This window comes from Colias croceus, chromosome W, assembly GCF_905220415.1.
Source record: "Colias croceus chromosome W, ilColCroc2.1".
Classification (NCBI taxonomy): domain Eukaryota; kingdom Metazoa; phylum Arthropoda; class Insecta; order Lepidoptera; family Pieridae; genus Colias; species Colias croceus.
In genome coordinates, this window is record NC_059567.1 from 1,725,569 (window position 1) to 1,742,265 (window position 16,697).

At 42.3% G+C, this 16,697-nt stretch overlaps 2 protein-coding genes across 2 annotated transcripts; both read right to left on the bottom strand.

The window, feature by feature from the left end:
- Nucleotides 1–6,014: 6,014 nt before the first annotated feature.
- Nucleotides 6,015–10,007, bottom strand: LOC123704871. Its single transcript, XM_045653364.1, has 2 exons — nucleotides 8,741–10,007; nucleotides 6,015–6,247 (listed from the first exon to the last, which is right to left on the bottom strand). Exons 1-2 carry the CDS (start codon nucleotides 10,005–10,007, stop codon nucleotides 6,015–6,017), a joined length of 1,500 nt encoding a protein of 499 aa, XP_045509320.1.
- Nucleotides 10,008–10,192: 185 nt separating this feature from the next.
- On the bottom strand, nucleotides 10,193–13,855 carry LOC123704872. Its single transcript, XM_045653365.1, has one exon. The coding sequence runs from the start codon at nucleotides 13,853–13,855 to the stop codon at nucleotides 10,193–10,195; it is 3,663 nt and encodes a 1,220-aa protein (XP_045509321.1).
- Between the last annotated feature and the right edge of the window lie 2,842 nt (nucleotides 13,856–16,697).

Sequence of the window (16,697 nt, forward strand, 5' to 3'; positions counted from 1 at the left end):
ACCCACCGATAGCAGTGCCCCCATACCGTTTGAATCCTGCGAAGAAAGAGGTGATGAAAAAAGAAATTGAGAAAATGCTGCAGAAAGACATAATTGAAGAGTGCTAGTCCGCATGGTGCGCTCCAGCGTTGATGATACCTAAGGCTCGTGGTGGCGTCAGGTTCTGTGTAGATTACAGGCGCCTGAACGCTGTTACCAAATCGGACACGTACCCTATGCCACTAATTGATGAGCTCCTGCAATCAACAAAAAGGAACTGCTTCATGAGCACGCTGGACCTCAGATCTGGGTACTGGCAAGTGAGCGTCCAGATAGAAGACAGGGATAAGACAGCCTTCATATCTCCCCCTCCCGGGTCCAGGCCTTGTCGCGGCGGGGGGGCTCAGTAACTTGGGATGCAATCCAGCATCTTGAGTGAAGCTAATTGGACCGAGTGGACTGCTCTCGGTATCCCTCTTATGTGAAGAGGGGACAGGAGATGCACTAGCGCTCTGGCGCGTGTTTGGGGCTTCTACTGCCCAGAGGAGCTTCGTGCTCGTAGTATGGCAGGCCTGCAAGGCTTGCGGTCATGGGCGGCGGACTGGTGAGAGTCACAAACCTCACTGGTCAGATTTTGGTCAACGTCGGCCAACCCGTTAACGCCTATTTTTAGGGATACGGAGGTCTTACAGGACCAAGAGGAAGTCTAACCTCACTAAAAAATAGACCCTAACACTAAGGTTGGGACGTCGCTGATGGTGTGTATGGCCGGGGAGAGCCCGGTTCCTAGGCGTCCATGAAGAGAGAGGGGAGGAAGAATGATGGAAAAAGCGAACAATAACCAAACTACTCAGGCGGGTACCAGTGTAGCTGGAGAATCCCGTGGTGTGTCGACAGATGCCTCTGCGGCAACTGTGGACACACTCAGCCCAATCGTATCTGAGGGGGCAATTGGTCGCTGTGTTGTTAGATTGGAGAGAAGTTTAGAGGCGGAATCGCGGCTTGAGTCGTTAATGGAAGACTCTGCGATGAGCCTGAGCTCAACGGGCAAGTTGAGCTATAATAATAGTACGGGTATCCCAAGAACACAGAGGAAACCCATACGTGAAAAGAGGATACGGTCACCTGAGGGGAGTATTTACAACTCTGACTCTCCTAGCGATAAGTCAGCTGCTCCGTTGCCCAAAGTACCTAAGACAAGGGGAAGGCAAAGATATCCAACTTCTTCTATAAGAAGGGTTGGTCTTAGTAGGGCCACTAAGAAATTGGTAGCCAAGCATGGAGAGCAGCGAAAAGAGGCGGAAGAATGTGCTGAAAGTGAAGCGGCGAAGCTTGTTGAGGATTATCACCTAGCTAGAGCTTCTTGCCTGAGTGACACGTCCTCCATTATTGAGGTGGAAACTGGTGAAATGTCTCATGGCATTAGAAACTTGATCTTACATTTGGCTTCCATGGTTAACAATGTCGAAGTCAAGTCAAGAAATATTAAAGGGACTTTCAGGAAAAGTCTTAAGGAGGTAGTAGCTGGTTTGAGGGACCTAGGTGAAAGAGTTCATCGCGTAACTGCTTCCGAGGAGACTGCAAGGTTGGAACGGGAATTAGATTCGAAAAATGAGGAGCTAAGACTCATGAAAGAGAAGTACGAAAGAGCGGAGGCAATGAATGCCCGCATGTTTTCTGAGTTAGCTGAACTTCGTAAAGAAATGGCGGCATTGCGTGAAGAAGCGAAACGGGACGATGGTGAACGCGAGCGTAGACTTATGGTCCAATTTGGAGAATTAGTCAATGCACGCTTTGAAGCCGTTGAGTCTCGACTCTTGCCGGAAACCCGCGTCAGACCACCGCTTGCAGCGGACAAGAGGAGAAAAGAAGGAACAGCGAAAGCTAATCCAAGTAATGAAAAGTCTCAGGAGAAGAAAAAATCTAAGAAGTCAAGGGATTCGTCTGATGCCCAAGCACAATTGCAAGGTTCTGGCGTAGCATCTACATCCCATTCTAAAAAGAAGAGAAAGAGGAAGAAAGGAGGCAATGGGAATAAGACGGTTGCTCAAGCACCTATTTCAGCAGATGAGCATCGTCTGGTTCCTGTTACTGATACCCTTAGGAAAGAAAGTTGGGCTACAGTTGTCAAAGGAGGTAAAACCATCCAGAGAAGTCAGCAGGTTAAGAAGACTACCGCACAGTCTACACGGCAAAAAGCTGCAAAGCTGCGTCCCCCAAGGTCTGCAGCCATAGTTTTAACGCTGCTTTCCGAGGGTGTAGACAGAGGTTTGACATACGCTCAGATCATTTCTGAAGCGAAAAAAAGAATTGATCTAAGTAGTCTTGGAATCGAGTCTGTCCGCTTCAAGCGTGCCGCTACAGGAGCCGCTATTATTGAGATTCCTGGCGTTGCTAATGAGGAGAAGGCTGATCTACTGGCCAATAAGTTTAAGGACATACTGAACGAATTAGAGGTGCGGATCACCCGACCGATGAAATGTGCTGAACTGCGCATTTCCGGGTTGGATGATTCGACCTCTTCTGAAGAAGTGACTGCTGCCATTGTTAAGACGGCTAGTTGTCCTCCAGAGATGATCAAAATAGGTTCCATCCGACGCGGTCGGTCAGGTACAGGAACGGTATGGGTGAGATGCCCTATAGCGGTGGCCAAAAAACTTTCAAGTGAAGGAAAGTTACTGATTGGTTGGGTGTCGGCACGGGTTCAGCTTCTTGAACGAAGGAAAAGGCGTTGTTTCAAATGCCTAGAAGTGGGACACGTCCGAGAACACTGTAAATCAGAAGTCGATCGAGGTGCTCAATGTTACCGGTGCGGTGAACTGGGGCATAAAGCAAGAGACTGTTTGGCAGTGCCACACTGTACTCTTTGCGCCTCATCTGGCATATCCGCCAACCATTCTATTGGTAGCAGAGCGTGTGGGGCATCCAAAAAAAATGCGGCATCGTTCAGCTGTACCTGCGGTACAACCACAGCAGCTGGATGCGGAGATGGAAACAGAACATCCCACTTAAGATGGCTCTACGATGTTTGCAAGCGAATATCAACCACTGTGCTAGAGCTCAGGACCTCCTGGTTCAGAGCATGGCGCAGTGGTTGGTGCACGTTGCAGTTGTTGCGGAGCCATATTTTATTCCAAATCGGGATGACTGGTTAGGAGATTGTGATGGCCTCGTAGCCATTGTGGTGAAAATGCCTGAAGACACCCCACCTCTTGGAAGAACTATTAAAGGTCATGGTTGGGTTGCGGTTTTACTGGGTGAAACGCTCATCATTGGAGGGTATTTCTCTCCCAACAGGCCACTATCAGAATTCGAGGACTATCTACTGGAGTTGGAGGCTATTATAAGACAAAACAACTACCGTCGAGTGTTGCTGGCTGGAGACCTCAACGCAAAGTCTGCGACATGGGGCTCTCCAGTAACTAGTGCACGTGGAACACTTTTGGATGAGTGGATAGTAGCTGTTGGTTTGGTAGTTATGAATCAGGGCTCCGTAAATACGTGTGTACGTCAACAAGGTGGATCTATCGTAGACATTACACTTGCGTCGGCCACGTTGGCTAGCAGCGTTCAGGGCTGGAGGGTACTTGAGGACGTAGAGACACTGTCTGACCACCGATATATCCGGTTTGACGTCTCCGTTGCTCAAATGCCCCAAACCGGTCAAAGCCGGATTGCCTGTTCGGGAGAAGGTCCACGGTGGGCATTAAAGCGTCTTGATCGCGAAGCATTGCAGGCCGCAGCGATCGTTCTGGCCTGGGCGTCACCGCAAATAGAGGCTGTTGATGTTGAGGCTGAGACTGAGTGGTTTCGCCAGGCCCTCTCAGAAGTTTGTGATGCAGCCATGCCCCGGGTCAGATCTCTGCCTCCCAAGAGGCAGGTTTACTGGTGGTCTGAGAATCTCACAACACTGCGTAGCGCCTGCGTTAGGGCCAGGCGCCGATACAGCCGGTTACGTCGACGCCGCTTCCGTGATAGGGAGTTGGAGAATCAGCGCTATGCAGAATATCGCGAGGCAGATTCTTAGAATCTCTTTCTAGGGATCCATGGGGCAGGCCGTACAGGAGGACGTTGGAGCCTGAGTTCCTGGATAGAGTAGTGGGGACCCTGTTTCCAATCGGGGATGCTGCAGTTGTGCCGCCTGTAATGGCTCAGCCGTTGTCAGCGCAACATCTTACCGATGTGCCAACTGTTACGGAAACAGAGTTTCATAAGGCACTGATACGACTTCGGGGTAAGAATACAGCCCCTGGTCCTGACGGTGTACCCGGAAGAGTACTGGTAATGACAATGGATTGGTTGGGTGGAAGACTGAAGAAACTCTTTACTCAATGTCTTCTTGACGGTACTTTCCCACGCCAATGGAAGATAGGAAGGCTTGTGTTGCTACGAAAAGAAGGCCGTCCAATGGACTCTCCTTCGGCATACAGGCCAATAGTCTTATTGGACGAAGTAAGCAAGCTTTTCGAGCGAGTAATTGCTGGTCGGCTGATTCAGCACTTGGAGGGTGTTGGTCCCGATCTAGCCGACTGCCAGTTTGGTTTCAGGAGGCGGCGCTCGACTCTCCACGCAATATTGCGTGTTAAGAATATAGTGGAGCAAGCAGTTTGCCGTGGCAAGTTCGTCATCGCGGTGTCTTTGGATATAGCAAACGCATTCAACACCCTTCCCTGGGCTACGATCAGGGAAGCATTACGGTTTCACGGGGTGCCTCCTTACCTGTGCCATATCGTGGAATCGTACTTATCTGAGAGGTGGGTTGAATATCCTGGGAGGCTTGGCTGGCAGCGCCGAGCAATCACATGTGGTGTTCCACAGGGGTCGGTTTTGGGACCACTTCTGTGGAACATTGGTTATGATTGGGTGCTGCGAGGTACCAATGTCGAGGGTACTGAGGTGACATGTTATGCCGACGACACTCTGATAACTGCTGGAGCGAAGACTTTTGCTGAGGCAGTCTTGCTGGCTGAGACTGGAACAGCCCAGGTAATCGCACGGATCCGTCAAATAGGTCTAGAGGTTGCTCCATCTAAATCGGAAGCCATATGTTTCCGTGGTTCACGACGAGGTCCTCCACCTGGGTCTTGTTTAAATGTGGGAGGAGTGTCCATTGCCATCCAGCCGTCGATGAGGTATCTCGGACTCATGTTGGATGGCAAATGGACCTTCTATCCGCATTTTAAGTGTCTGGCGCCCAAACTTCTTAGAGTAGCGGGCGCTCTCAGTGGTTTACTGCCGAATATTAGGGGACCGAATGAATCATGTCGCAAGCTGTATGAGGGGATTGTGCGGTCGATGGCTCTTTATGGAGCTCCTGTCTGGGCTGATTCGCTGACGAGCCGAAATATCAGCCTCTTACGTAAGCCTCAGAGGATGATGGCGATCAGAGTCGCCCGGGCATACCGTACAGTCTCTTATGACGCAGCCTGCTTACTTGCTAGATGTCTCCCCTGGGACTTGGAAGCGGAGATTCTTTCAGCCATGTTCCACTGGCGAGAAGAAGTAGGCATGCATCGGAGCATATCTCCAAGAGACATGGACAGGCGTAGGGCCAGACTCCGAAGACAGGCAACGGAGGCATGGGCCAGACGGCTAGCGAACGCGCAATATGGCATGATGTCTATCCATGCCATTTTGCCTGTATTTCAGGAATGGATGACTAGGCGCCACGGCTCGCTCTCATTCCGCACGACACAGATTCTGACGGGGCATGGTTGCTTCGGTAAGTATCTGTGTCGAATAGGAAAACAGCCAAATGCTGCTTGTCACCATTGTGACTGTGAGGAGGACACGGCTCAGCACACCTTAGAGTCGTGTCCAGCGTGGACAGCGGAACGCGATGCACTACGTGCTATGGTTGGATCAGACCTTTCACTTCCGATCGTAGTTGGTGCCATGTGTGAAAGAGAGGACGTGTGGATGGCAGTGCTGTCTTTCTGTGATGCAGTGATGTCACAGAAAGAAAGTGCTGAGCGCGACCGGGAGCGTAGGAATCCCGTGCGTCGCAGAGCACGCCGCAGGGGACGTCGGGTCACTTAGTAGACCCGACGAGCTCTTGCCTTTATCGTTGCAGAGTGTGTGCGGCGGGGGCTGCGCACATTCAATAGGCAACGTGAGGAGGGCGACAGACTGTTGTGGCTGCAGTCTGTCGTAGTGTTAGGCATGCGCGTAGGGTAGTCCGCGACTACATGCGAGTGGATTGCCAATGGCAGGCGCGCGAGGGGTACCGTGAGCGTTCCTACCGGAGATCCCGGGATCCCCTCTTTACCTGCGCGAAAGTAGGCCACCGTGAGGTTTTAGTCAGTAGAAGTCTGACATAACCGTGCTGCTGCCCCCGAAGCAGCCGGTATTCATGAAGAATTTCCTCACGTAAAAAAAAAAAAAAAAAAAAAAGCCTTCATATCTCCGCTCGGCATATATCGCTTTAAGCGCATGCCTTTCGGCCTCAAGAACGCGCCGGCCACATTCCAGCGGCTGATCGACCGATACTTCGAATCACGCGTGGTAGGGATAAGAAAAATTTGGCGCGTAACGCAAAAATGTCACGAGTACGACGTAACGCAAAAATGTTACACAAAATTTTTGTCCACCCCCGATAAAGAAGTTTCACTTCAAAAACATCTGCTAAAATCTGTGTCACATCTCATCTGTGCTAAAAATGCACTGCTAAGTTATTTTTCAAATGTCGTTTTTTAAGGTAAAAATGCCAGAACTATTTCTAAAAAGTATCAGGAACTCTAGAACTCAACTGCACGCGATAAGAACTCACATTATTTTTTTGATCTGCTAAAAATGCACTGCTAAGTTATTTTTCAAATGTCGTTTTTTAAGGTTAAAACGCCAGAACTATTTCTAAAAAGTATCAGGAACTCTAGAACTCAACTGCACGCGATAAGAACTCACATTATTTTTTTGATCCGCTAAAAATTATCTAGTACGGGAAGTTGGCAGATCATTTTGTCAAATGTCGTTTTTTCAGGTAAAAACACCAGAACTATTTCTAAAAAGTATCAGGAACTCTAGAACTCAACTGCACGCGATAAGAACTCACATTATTTTTTTGATCCGCTAAAAATGCTCTGCTAAGTTATTTTTTTAAATGTCGTTTTTTCAGGTAAAAACGCCAGAACTATTTCTAAAAAGTATCAGGAACTCTAGAACTCAACTGCACGCGATAAGAACTCACATTATTTTTTTGATCTGCTAAAAATGCTCTGCTAAGTTATTTTTTCAAATGTCGTTTTTTCAGGTAAAAACGCCAGAACTATTTCTAAAAAGTATCAGGAACTCTAGAACTCAACTGCACGCGATAAGAACTCACATAATTTTTTTGATCTGCTAAAAATGCTCTGCTACGGGAAGTTGGCAGATCATTTTTTCAAATGTCGTTTTTTCAGGTAAAAACGCCAGAACTATTTCTAAAAAGTATCAGGAACTCTAGAACTCAACTGCACGCGATAAGAACTCACATTATTTTTTTGATCTGCTAAAAATGCTCTGCGTAGTTCACGGACATAGTAATGTCTTGGTATTTCGCTCAGGAAAGGGTCCCGATAACATCCCACCTATTTATTTGAACGGAACGAAACTAGCAATTGTAGAAAATTTTAAATATTTAGGTCACTTTGTCACCAGTACTCTAAGCGACGAAGTTGACATAGAGAGAGAAAGGCGAGGTTTAGCTGTACGATCTAATATGATTATAAGAAGATTTAAGCAGTGCAGTAGAAATGTTAAAAAGCTTCTTTTTACCTCGTATTGTCAGTCTTTTTATACGAGCAACCTCTGGGTTAATTATACGCGTAGGACCATGAACATTCTAAGAGTTCAATATAACAATGCTTTTAGGATGTTTATGGGCCTGCCGCGTTACTGTAGTGCTTCCTTAATGTTTGCATTATATAGAGTAAATGACTTTTATGCAATTATGAGAAAAAAGATTTTTTCTATTAGAGACCGTATACGTAAAAATTCAAATATTGTGTTAAAGATGTTAAATTATTCGGATAATATCATTAGTAAGCATTGGATATGTAAATTAAGCTGTAGTAATAATCGTATGTAGGTAATAGGTAATTGTAATACTAACACTAGGATAAGATTTTACTAACACTTTATGGGCCTGAATTAAATGAATTTTATTTTATTTTTATTTAATTTTATTTATTAAGGTCGTTATCGACGGTTCTTGCTCTAAGCCTCTTCATGTGAACGCTGGTGTCCCACAAGGCTGCGTGCTATCTCCTACACTGTTTCTTCTGCATATCAATGATTTGTTACAAATCAGTAACTGTACAATTTCTACCCAGTGGTGATGTAAATAATACAGACAAATTTGAATGCACAAAGAGGCCTTTATTAAACCAACAAAACACTTATACAATTTGCAGAAACAACTTCAATAGCGCGATTCAATTGGTGCGTGGCGCCATCTAGTCTTAAACTTAGTACTATAACATATTTACATGCAACTTTAACATACCGCCCCCCATGGACCTAGTCCATAAACAAACTAAATGTTGAATGACAATCAAATACCCGTAACAACAGAATGTAATACATTAAACCCTTCACCAATGTGCACCAGTAACATATTATACATCTATGAAGAAACGTAAAATTATTTTTTAACATTGCCATAGCATCACCTTGTAATTAAGCCAAATCATGAACATGAAAGGTTAGTTACAATTGAATAATCACTCTGACTTTGGAATAAAGATTAGTTTGGACAGAGGACGTTTGATAATATGGCCCTTACATTTGAGACTGCAAACGCGTGTAACCCCATCATGTCCAGGATGCTTCTCTACGATTACTCCATACAGCCATCGAGCGGGAGGTAATCCGTCTTCCTTTATTAGAACCAAATCTCCCACATTCGGTTCTGGAATACGACATCTCCATTTGTAGCGTTGTTGCAGTTGGGTGAGGTATTCCTCAGTCCATCTGCGCCAGAAGGTTTGTGTCATTCTCTGTGTGAGATGCCATCGCTTCAAATTAGTGACATTTGCCTTCTCATAATTGTCGTCCGGAACCAACACAAGAGGCTCACCTACTAAAAAGTGACCTGGTGTCAGCGGACAGGGATCTTGTGGGTCACTTGTGAGCTGCGAAATAGGCCTTGAATTGAGGCATGCCTCAATTTGAGCGAGAGTGGTGGTCATCTCTTCGAATGTCAGTGTGGCGTTTCCCACAATTCTGGCCAAATGGAATTTAATTGACTTTACAGCCGCCTCCCACAACCCTCCGAAATTTGGTGAATGAGGCGGAATGAAATGCCAATCCGTTCCATTAGACGCTAACCAGTCGGCGATTTCGGTGGCAACAATCGAGCTCTCGATATCGAATAACTCAGTGAGTTGTCGAGCTGCACCCACAAATGTTGTGCCATTGTCGCTCCACATTTCTGTGACATGCCCACGTCTAGCAACTAGTCTTTTAAAAGCTGCTATAAAAGCCTCTGCCGTCATGTCACTGACCACTTCTAAGTGTACCGCCTTTGTTGACATGCAAACGAACACACAAATGTAACCCTTTGTTGCATGATGACCCCTTCCCTTTGTAGCTCTTATGGCTATTGGACCGGCATAATCCACTCCCGTTTTGCTGAAAGGGCGATGTGATGTTACTCTGACTGTCGGTAATTGACCCATCATTGGCTGATTATTTTGATTTGAATATCGCGTGCAAGTTACACATCTTCTTACAAACTGGCGAACCAATCCCTTGGCACCAATAATCCAATACATGGACCGCAGATAATTAAGCATTATCTGCGGACCTCCGTGCAATGTGCTTACATGAGCTTCGTCAATAAGTAATTTTGTGAAATGCGATTTATGAGGAATTATGATTGGATGTTTCATATCCTCATTGAAAACAGAATTATTGAGACGACCACCAACTCTCAAAATTTGATGATCATCGAGATACGGATCCAGTGATATGAGCGTGCTCTTCCGATGGACCATCTGCGAAGACGACAAACTCCGAATTTCCTCGGTGAAATATTTTCTTTGGCACATTTTTATGCAGGTACGTAATGACTCCTTTATTTCACTCGCTGATAACCTATTTACTAGATGTGTATTCTTCTTCTCAGATTTTCTCCAACGCAGCGTTCTTCGACAAAATGCAATCACCCGGGTAAGTTTTTTCAGTGAAGAAAACCTTGAAAGCAATTCTTCAGCATAATCATCGTCAGTAACAACTAGGTTGCACTTCCGGTTTGATGGTTTTTCTCAAACTTGTGTAAATAATCGGGTCCTTTTTTCCAGAGATCATTACGAACCAATTCACTAGACAGAAGACCCCGCGACGCGCTATCTGCAGGATTGTCTTCGCTGGAAACATGGGACCATTGATTGCCGTCCATTGAAGTTAAAATATCAGAAACCCTATTTGCAACAAATGTTTTCCATCTACTTGGATGGCTACTAAGCCATGCGAGTACAATGGTTGAGTCTGTCCAAGCATGAATGTTATTTTTTGAAACATTCAATACATTGCTCACTTCGTGTAGCAATTTTGACAGTAAGACAGCCCCACACAATTCCAGGCGGGGTATTGAAATCTGCTTTATCGGTGCTACACGAGTTTTAGACGTAACGAGATGAACATGAATATTTCTATTTTTATCAACAACTCTAGCATAAACGACGGCTGCATACGCCAAGTTGGAAGCATCTGAAAAGCCATGGAGTTCCAAAACCAAGTCACCCTTATTGAGTTGCATCCAACGAGGAATTACGAAAGACTCCAGATTGATTAAGTCCTCTCTAAAACTTAACCATTCCTCTAGTAACTGGGGACTCAATTGAGTATCCCAATCTATACCTGACAGCCATAGTCTTTGAATAAAGATCTTAGCCTTCGTTACAACCGGTGCTATCCAGCCTAAAGGATCGAATAATTTAGCAATATCGGATATAACTCGTCGTTTCGTCACCAAATTATTACCCAGGGTTGGTAACTTCACCTTAAAATGAAAATTATCCATTTCTCTGTTCCATGCTATTCCTAAAATCTTAGTAATTTCGTCAATCTTGATCTCGAGGTTTGGAGCGTCACTCTTCCCGATGTTCTTTAAAAGTTCTTTACTATTACTGGACCATTTTTGAAGAGGAAATCCTGCACACTTGAGCAATTTAGTCATTTGTGTATAAATTTGCATTCCCTCCTCCACTGTATGACAACCAGTCATTAAATCGTCGACAAAAAAATCAGTGAAAACTCGTTCCGCTGCCGCCGGAAAATTGGGCCCTTCATCTCGGGCTACCTGTTGCAGGGCACGAACGGCTAAATAAGGTGCCGATGAAGTTCCAAAGGTGACTCGTAGCAACCGGAAATGTTGAATCGGATCATCAGGGTTTACGCGCCAGAGAATACGCTGGTAATCAGCGTCTTCGTCCGTCACCTTAACCTGGCGATACATTTTAACTATATCTGCAACTAATGATATGGGGAAACAGCGCCATCTCATTACTAAATGTCTCAATTCCGGTTGTAAATTAGGACCTACCATAAGATCACTATTAAGGGATGCCCCATTTGATCCTTTGCACGAGGCATCAAATACAACCCTTACCTTTGAAGTGTCTTTATCTTCTCGAATTACCGCGTGATGGGGTAAGTATATTGCGCCCTCTTTCTTCCCTTTTTTACATAACTCCATGTGACCCATATCCAAGTATTCCTTTATTACCTTGCAATACTCCTCCTTTAAGCCAGAGTTATTAGACAATCGTTTCTCAAGCATTAAAAAACGCCTATATGCAATGATTTCACCTTCACCATACTTAGAAGCAGGGTCGTGATCCTTAAATGGAAGTTTGACTATATACCTTCCTGTTTCATCTCGGTTTGTGGTAGCTGCAAATAGCTCTTCACATGCCTTTTCTTCTTCAGTCATCATTTTAATGTGTTGTGTGGGTTCAGATTCTAGTTCCCAAAACAACTTGAGTAAAGCATCATCATTATGCTCACTAATTGTTATGGTATGACAATTAACCCCCTTATCAGTTTGCTGGTTTATATTGGAATTATCAATAAATCCAGACAAAATCCAGCCAAATTTAGTGTTTTGTGCTATAAAATTACCACCTACACCATGATGTAAACCTTGCATTAAGATTTTGCAATAAACTTCTGCACCTAGAAGTAAATCAATGCCGCCTGGAATATTAAATGAAGGGTCAGCTAGCTCTAATTTAGGCAAATCTAGTTGAGAAGTATCCATTACCTCAATTTTATTGTTTGGCAACAAGGTTGTCAATTTATCTAAAACATGGGCCTTAACATTCAATGTAAATTTGGAATCATAACATGATGTAAGACATATATTCACTGATGCCTTAGATATAATTGATTTGCTATTACCTACACCAGAGATTTTTATTGTTTCCTTAAGCTTCTTAATGCCCAACAACTGAACAGCCGCTTCAGTGATAAATGTTGCTTGTGAACCTTGATCTAACAAAGATCTCAAAATGGTAGCTGAACCATCTGAATTTTGTGATCTGACATTCACCAAAGCAGTAGCCAGTAACACAGTATTGCTAAAGGTGGCAACACAACTTGTGACTACATCAGAAGATTCGTTGCAATCTGAATCTGTCTCTGATGATGGTGATGCAGCTTCAGTCACGACAGCTACAACCTTACCTGTCTCCATATGTGAATTCATCTTACTGCCCTGTGTTAATTTAGGGTGTAACAATGTATGATGACGTTTCTTACATACACGGCATGTAGTGGACACTGCACATGCATAAGCAGAGTGTTCAGAACTGAAACAGTTGAAGCATAATCGTTGAGTCTGCACAAACTGCCGTCTGACATCAACAGTTTCGTTTGCAAACGCCTTACAATGAGCCAACTTATGTTTTTCAGAACAGAACAAGCATACACTAGTCGCTATAGTTGTCCCCATAGAGAATTTTGAAGTACTCTGTACGGCAATTTGGCCCTTGTCAGGCAATTTATACTCCAGTGACCTAAATCTAGTTTCAAGAAAATCCTCCAACTGCTTGTACTTAGGCAACCCTTCACAAGTTTCACTTACCTTAGACTCCCATTTACTCCTAGATTCCGGATCGAGTTTCTGGCATATTACATAAATGAGAATTAAATCCCATGAACTGCAGTCAACTCCTATGTTTTGTAAAGATTGTAAGCACTCTCTAGTAGTGTCCAACAACTGTCGAATAGCAATGGCAGATTCCTGCGACAAAGATTTTTGATTCATTAATTTTCTGATAATAGAATTTGCCATAAGCCTTTTGTTGTCATACCTAAGCATCAACCTATCCCAACAAGTTTTATAATTGTCTGCTGTGACACAGATAGATTTTACAAGGTTTGCAGCCTCGCCAGTAAGTGAACCCTTCAAGTAATGTAGTCGCTGAACATCATCAAGCGATGAATTATTATGTATAAGAGATAAAAATAGATCTTTATAATTAGTCCAATCAGAATATTGCCCTGAAAATGAAGGCAAGGCAATTTCAGGCAATTTTACAAACACTTTCCTTGGTTCCTGACAATTTGAACTAACACTTAAATTATTATGTTTTACTTTAAACTCGCTTATTTGTTCCTTTAATAATGTTTTGTAATTTAAATATTCCTCCTCAACTGTATCATACATTTCACTTTTATTATACTCAGTTCGTTGAAATTCCTCTCTTTTCATTTCGTATACAATTTTCCTATGCGTGTTGTGGAATTCGTTCCATTGTGACTCTAAATTTTCTAACCGTGTCTCTAAATAGGACAAAGTCATACGTTCTTTCGGTGATTTCTTTAAATTAGTTTTGCCCTTAACAATCTTTGAGGCAAGATCGTCTTGCAGCTTAAAATAATTTTCAGCCATTTTAACAACAATTCTAACTTAATCTCAACAAACTTGGTAACAATAAATATTAAATATAATAATTAAATACGTAAAACAACAATGCGTACGGATAACCTTAAATTTACCTACTCACGTGTTTCTAACAAGTTCTTACAATCCAAAATTATTACTTTACACATATAACCTTTGTGATAAATTTGGCATAGATTCCCCTTCACTCCACTTTTTTACGACTATTCTAAGTTCATGCAAACACGTAAACGAATATAAGTTTTCAAATAATTCACTTTTTCTAAGTTAAATTGACCAACAATATAAAGTTCAAATTCACATAAAGTTTATTTTTATTTTTATTCTTACTGACACTTAAAACTTCACAATCGAGTTCCGGGTTATGACATTTGACAGCAAATGTCAATAATCTTCAATGACAGTAAATGTCAATGATCTTCAATGACAGTAAATGTCAATGATCTTCAATGACAGACTCCATTCTGCCAAACATCATACGTCACCTAGGCTGGCTTCTTGTCATATATGAGTGATGACAGATGACAACTGACACCGATCCTGTGAGAAGAGATGATCCGCTCTGATGTACTGTTCCCTCACGTAGGCAGCTTGATGACTCGGGGGGGGCTCCTCCCGCTCAGCTAATGCCTGCCGTGCCTTGGATCTTCCAGGTTACCAGGGGTCGCTCTTCGCTCCAGTTTGAGTGCTTCACTTAGCAAACGAGGTGTACCAGTGCACTGTCAACTTTTTGCTTATATCCAGCAAGAAAGGACCATGTACAATTTCTACCCAGTGGTGATGTAAATAATACAGACAAATTTGAATGCACAAAGAGGCCTTTATTAAACCAACAAAACACTTATACAATTTGCAGAAACAACTTCAATAGCGCGATTCAATTGGTGCGTGGCGCCATCTAGTCTTAAACTTAGTAGGGTAAACGCAGCTATCAACGACCCATCGAAAATCTGAAGGTATTACCGACCTATAAAAGTAATTCGAAATTTAAACGTTTCCAGAACTATTCTTGCTATAGGTAGGCAAAGTTATACACGAATGTATTACTTGAGCATCGTATACTTTAACGTTAGAGTGAGTAACTGAGCAAAAAAGAGTTAAAATGCGTAAGTTGCTGCGGGGTAGCGTGGAAGCAGGACGTGTCGTACTGTTCCGTTGTTCCTTCGGGTAAGTACTGTGAGTATCTTTTTAAGACATTTACAAACAAATGACATCTATACTTTAATTTATATTACTAAATGTCAATGCATTTAAGTGTCAACTTTTCATTTCTTACAACATTTTATTAATAAAAAGTAATTTGAAACGATAAAACTTAAAATTAAAATGGGACGGTGTTAGCTTCACCAGTTTAAGCCGCGGCAGGTATCAACGACCCGTAAGTCGGCAATGGCAGCAACGTAACTGTTTGTTTTATTTTCTTTTATGTTATTATATCACACTAACACAAGTGGTTTTATAGACCAGTTTAAATCTAAGCTATGAGTCTTCATAAAAATCTATTAGCGACTAAACTTTTTTGTCTAGTGTTGTATCTTTTAGCGTTGTCAATTTATACAAAGTTATGATATTTTCGAGGATCCCTATCGAATAGTTACAGAAGTAAATCATTGTTTTTTTTTGTTTAAACAATATGCATTTGTTCATATTTTGTATGACATTAATCAATTATAATCTATTTTATAGTCTGATGATCAAATGAATTAAAATAACCATTTTTTTATGGGTCGGTAATACAATTTAGGTTTATACTTACATACTTTAATACCGACCCATGTGGGTCGGCAATAGCAACTATAGGAAGCTATTACCGATCGAATATAGATTGTTTAGTTTCTCATCTACAAATTCAAATTCAAATTGCTTTATTTGCAGAATGTAGAATAAAGATGTTTGTATATACAGATAATATTGATCCTTAAACATTCTGCTCGTAATTGAGCGTGCAAATATATTTTTATTACTTTTATGACATAATAGGTGCCTATTAAAAATTATATTTTTTTTAGGTTAAATTAACATAAAACATATAATTAGGTATATTTTTTCCAGAAATATGGAGCCACGAAAGCGGCGAAAAGTATTCAGTAAAACACAACTCGCCGAAGCAATCAATCAAATAGCATAACGAAATATCCTAGAGTTTGAAATCCTTAATTTAATATATGTACATATATTAATAGTATTATGTTGATTAATTTAAAAGTTTATAATTATTTAGTTCATTACTAAAAAGTACTCATTTGTTTTATTAAAAATAACTACAATAAAAAAATACGAATATATTTGCATTTTTATTTCATTTTATTAAGATCGGTAATCATCATCATCACTAGCTTCTATACATTCCATTGCTGGAAAAAGGCTTCCTCTCACATACGATCGGGAATAGCTGCATAAAAATCGTTAATAGCTTCACAGCCGTTTTTATGGGTCGGTAATAGCAACAATCGACTTAGTCACATTGTAAATTATTTTTTACAAGATAATCCTTTATTAGAATGTATTTGCTTCAATAAATACATTTTTTATACATAACACTAGCATATAAAATGAAATTATAAATCTTTAGAAGAGCCAGTATACTTAAAAAATATGGTTGATTTTGAAATTGCCTTAGAGGGGTCGTTAATACCAGCGTTTACCTTACTATAACATATTTACATGCAACTTTAACAGTAACATTCATTGCTATGCAGACGACAGTACGGGGGATGCTCTTTATCCCGGCCGTGCAAACACCTCAAAGGAAAGCCTCAATGAGAGTCGAAACAAACTTGTGTCTGAAGTCGAGTCTTCTCTCCAAGAAGTCTCGGATTGGGGCGAACTT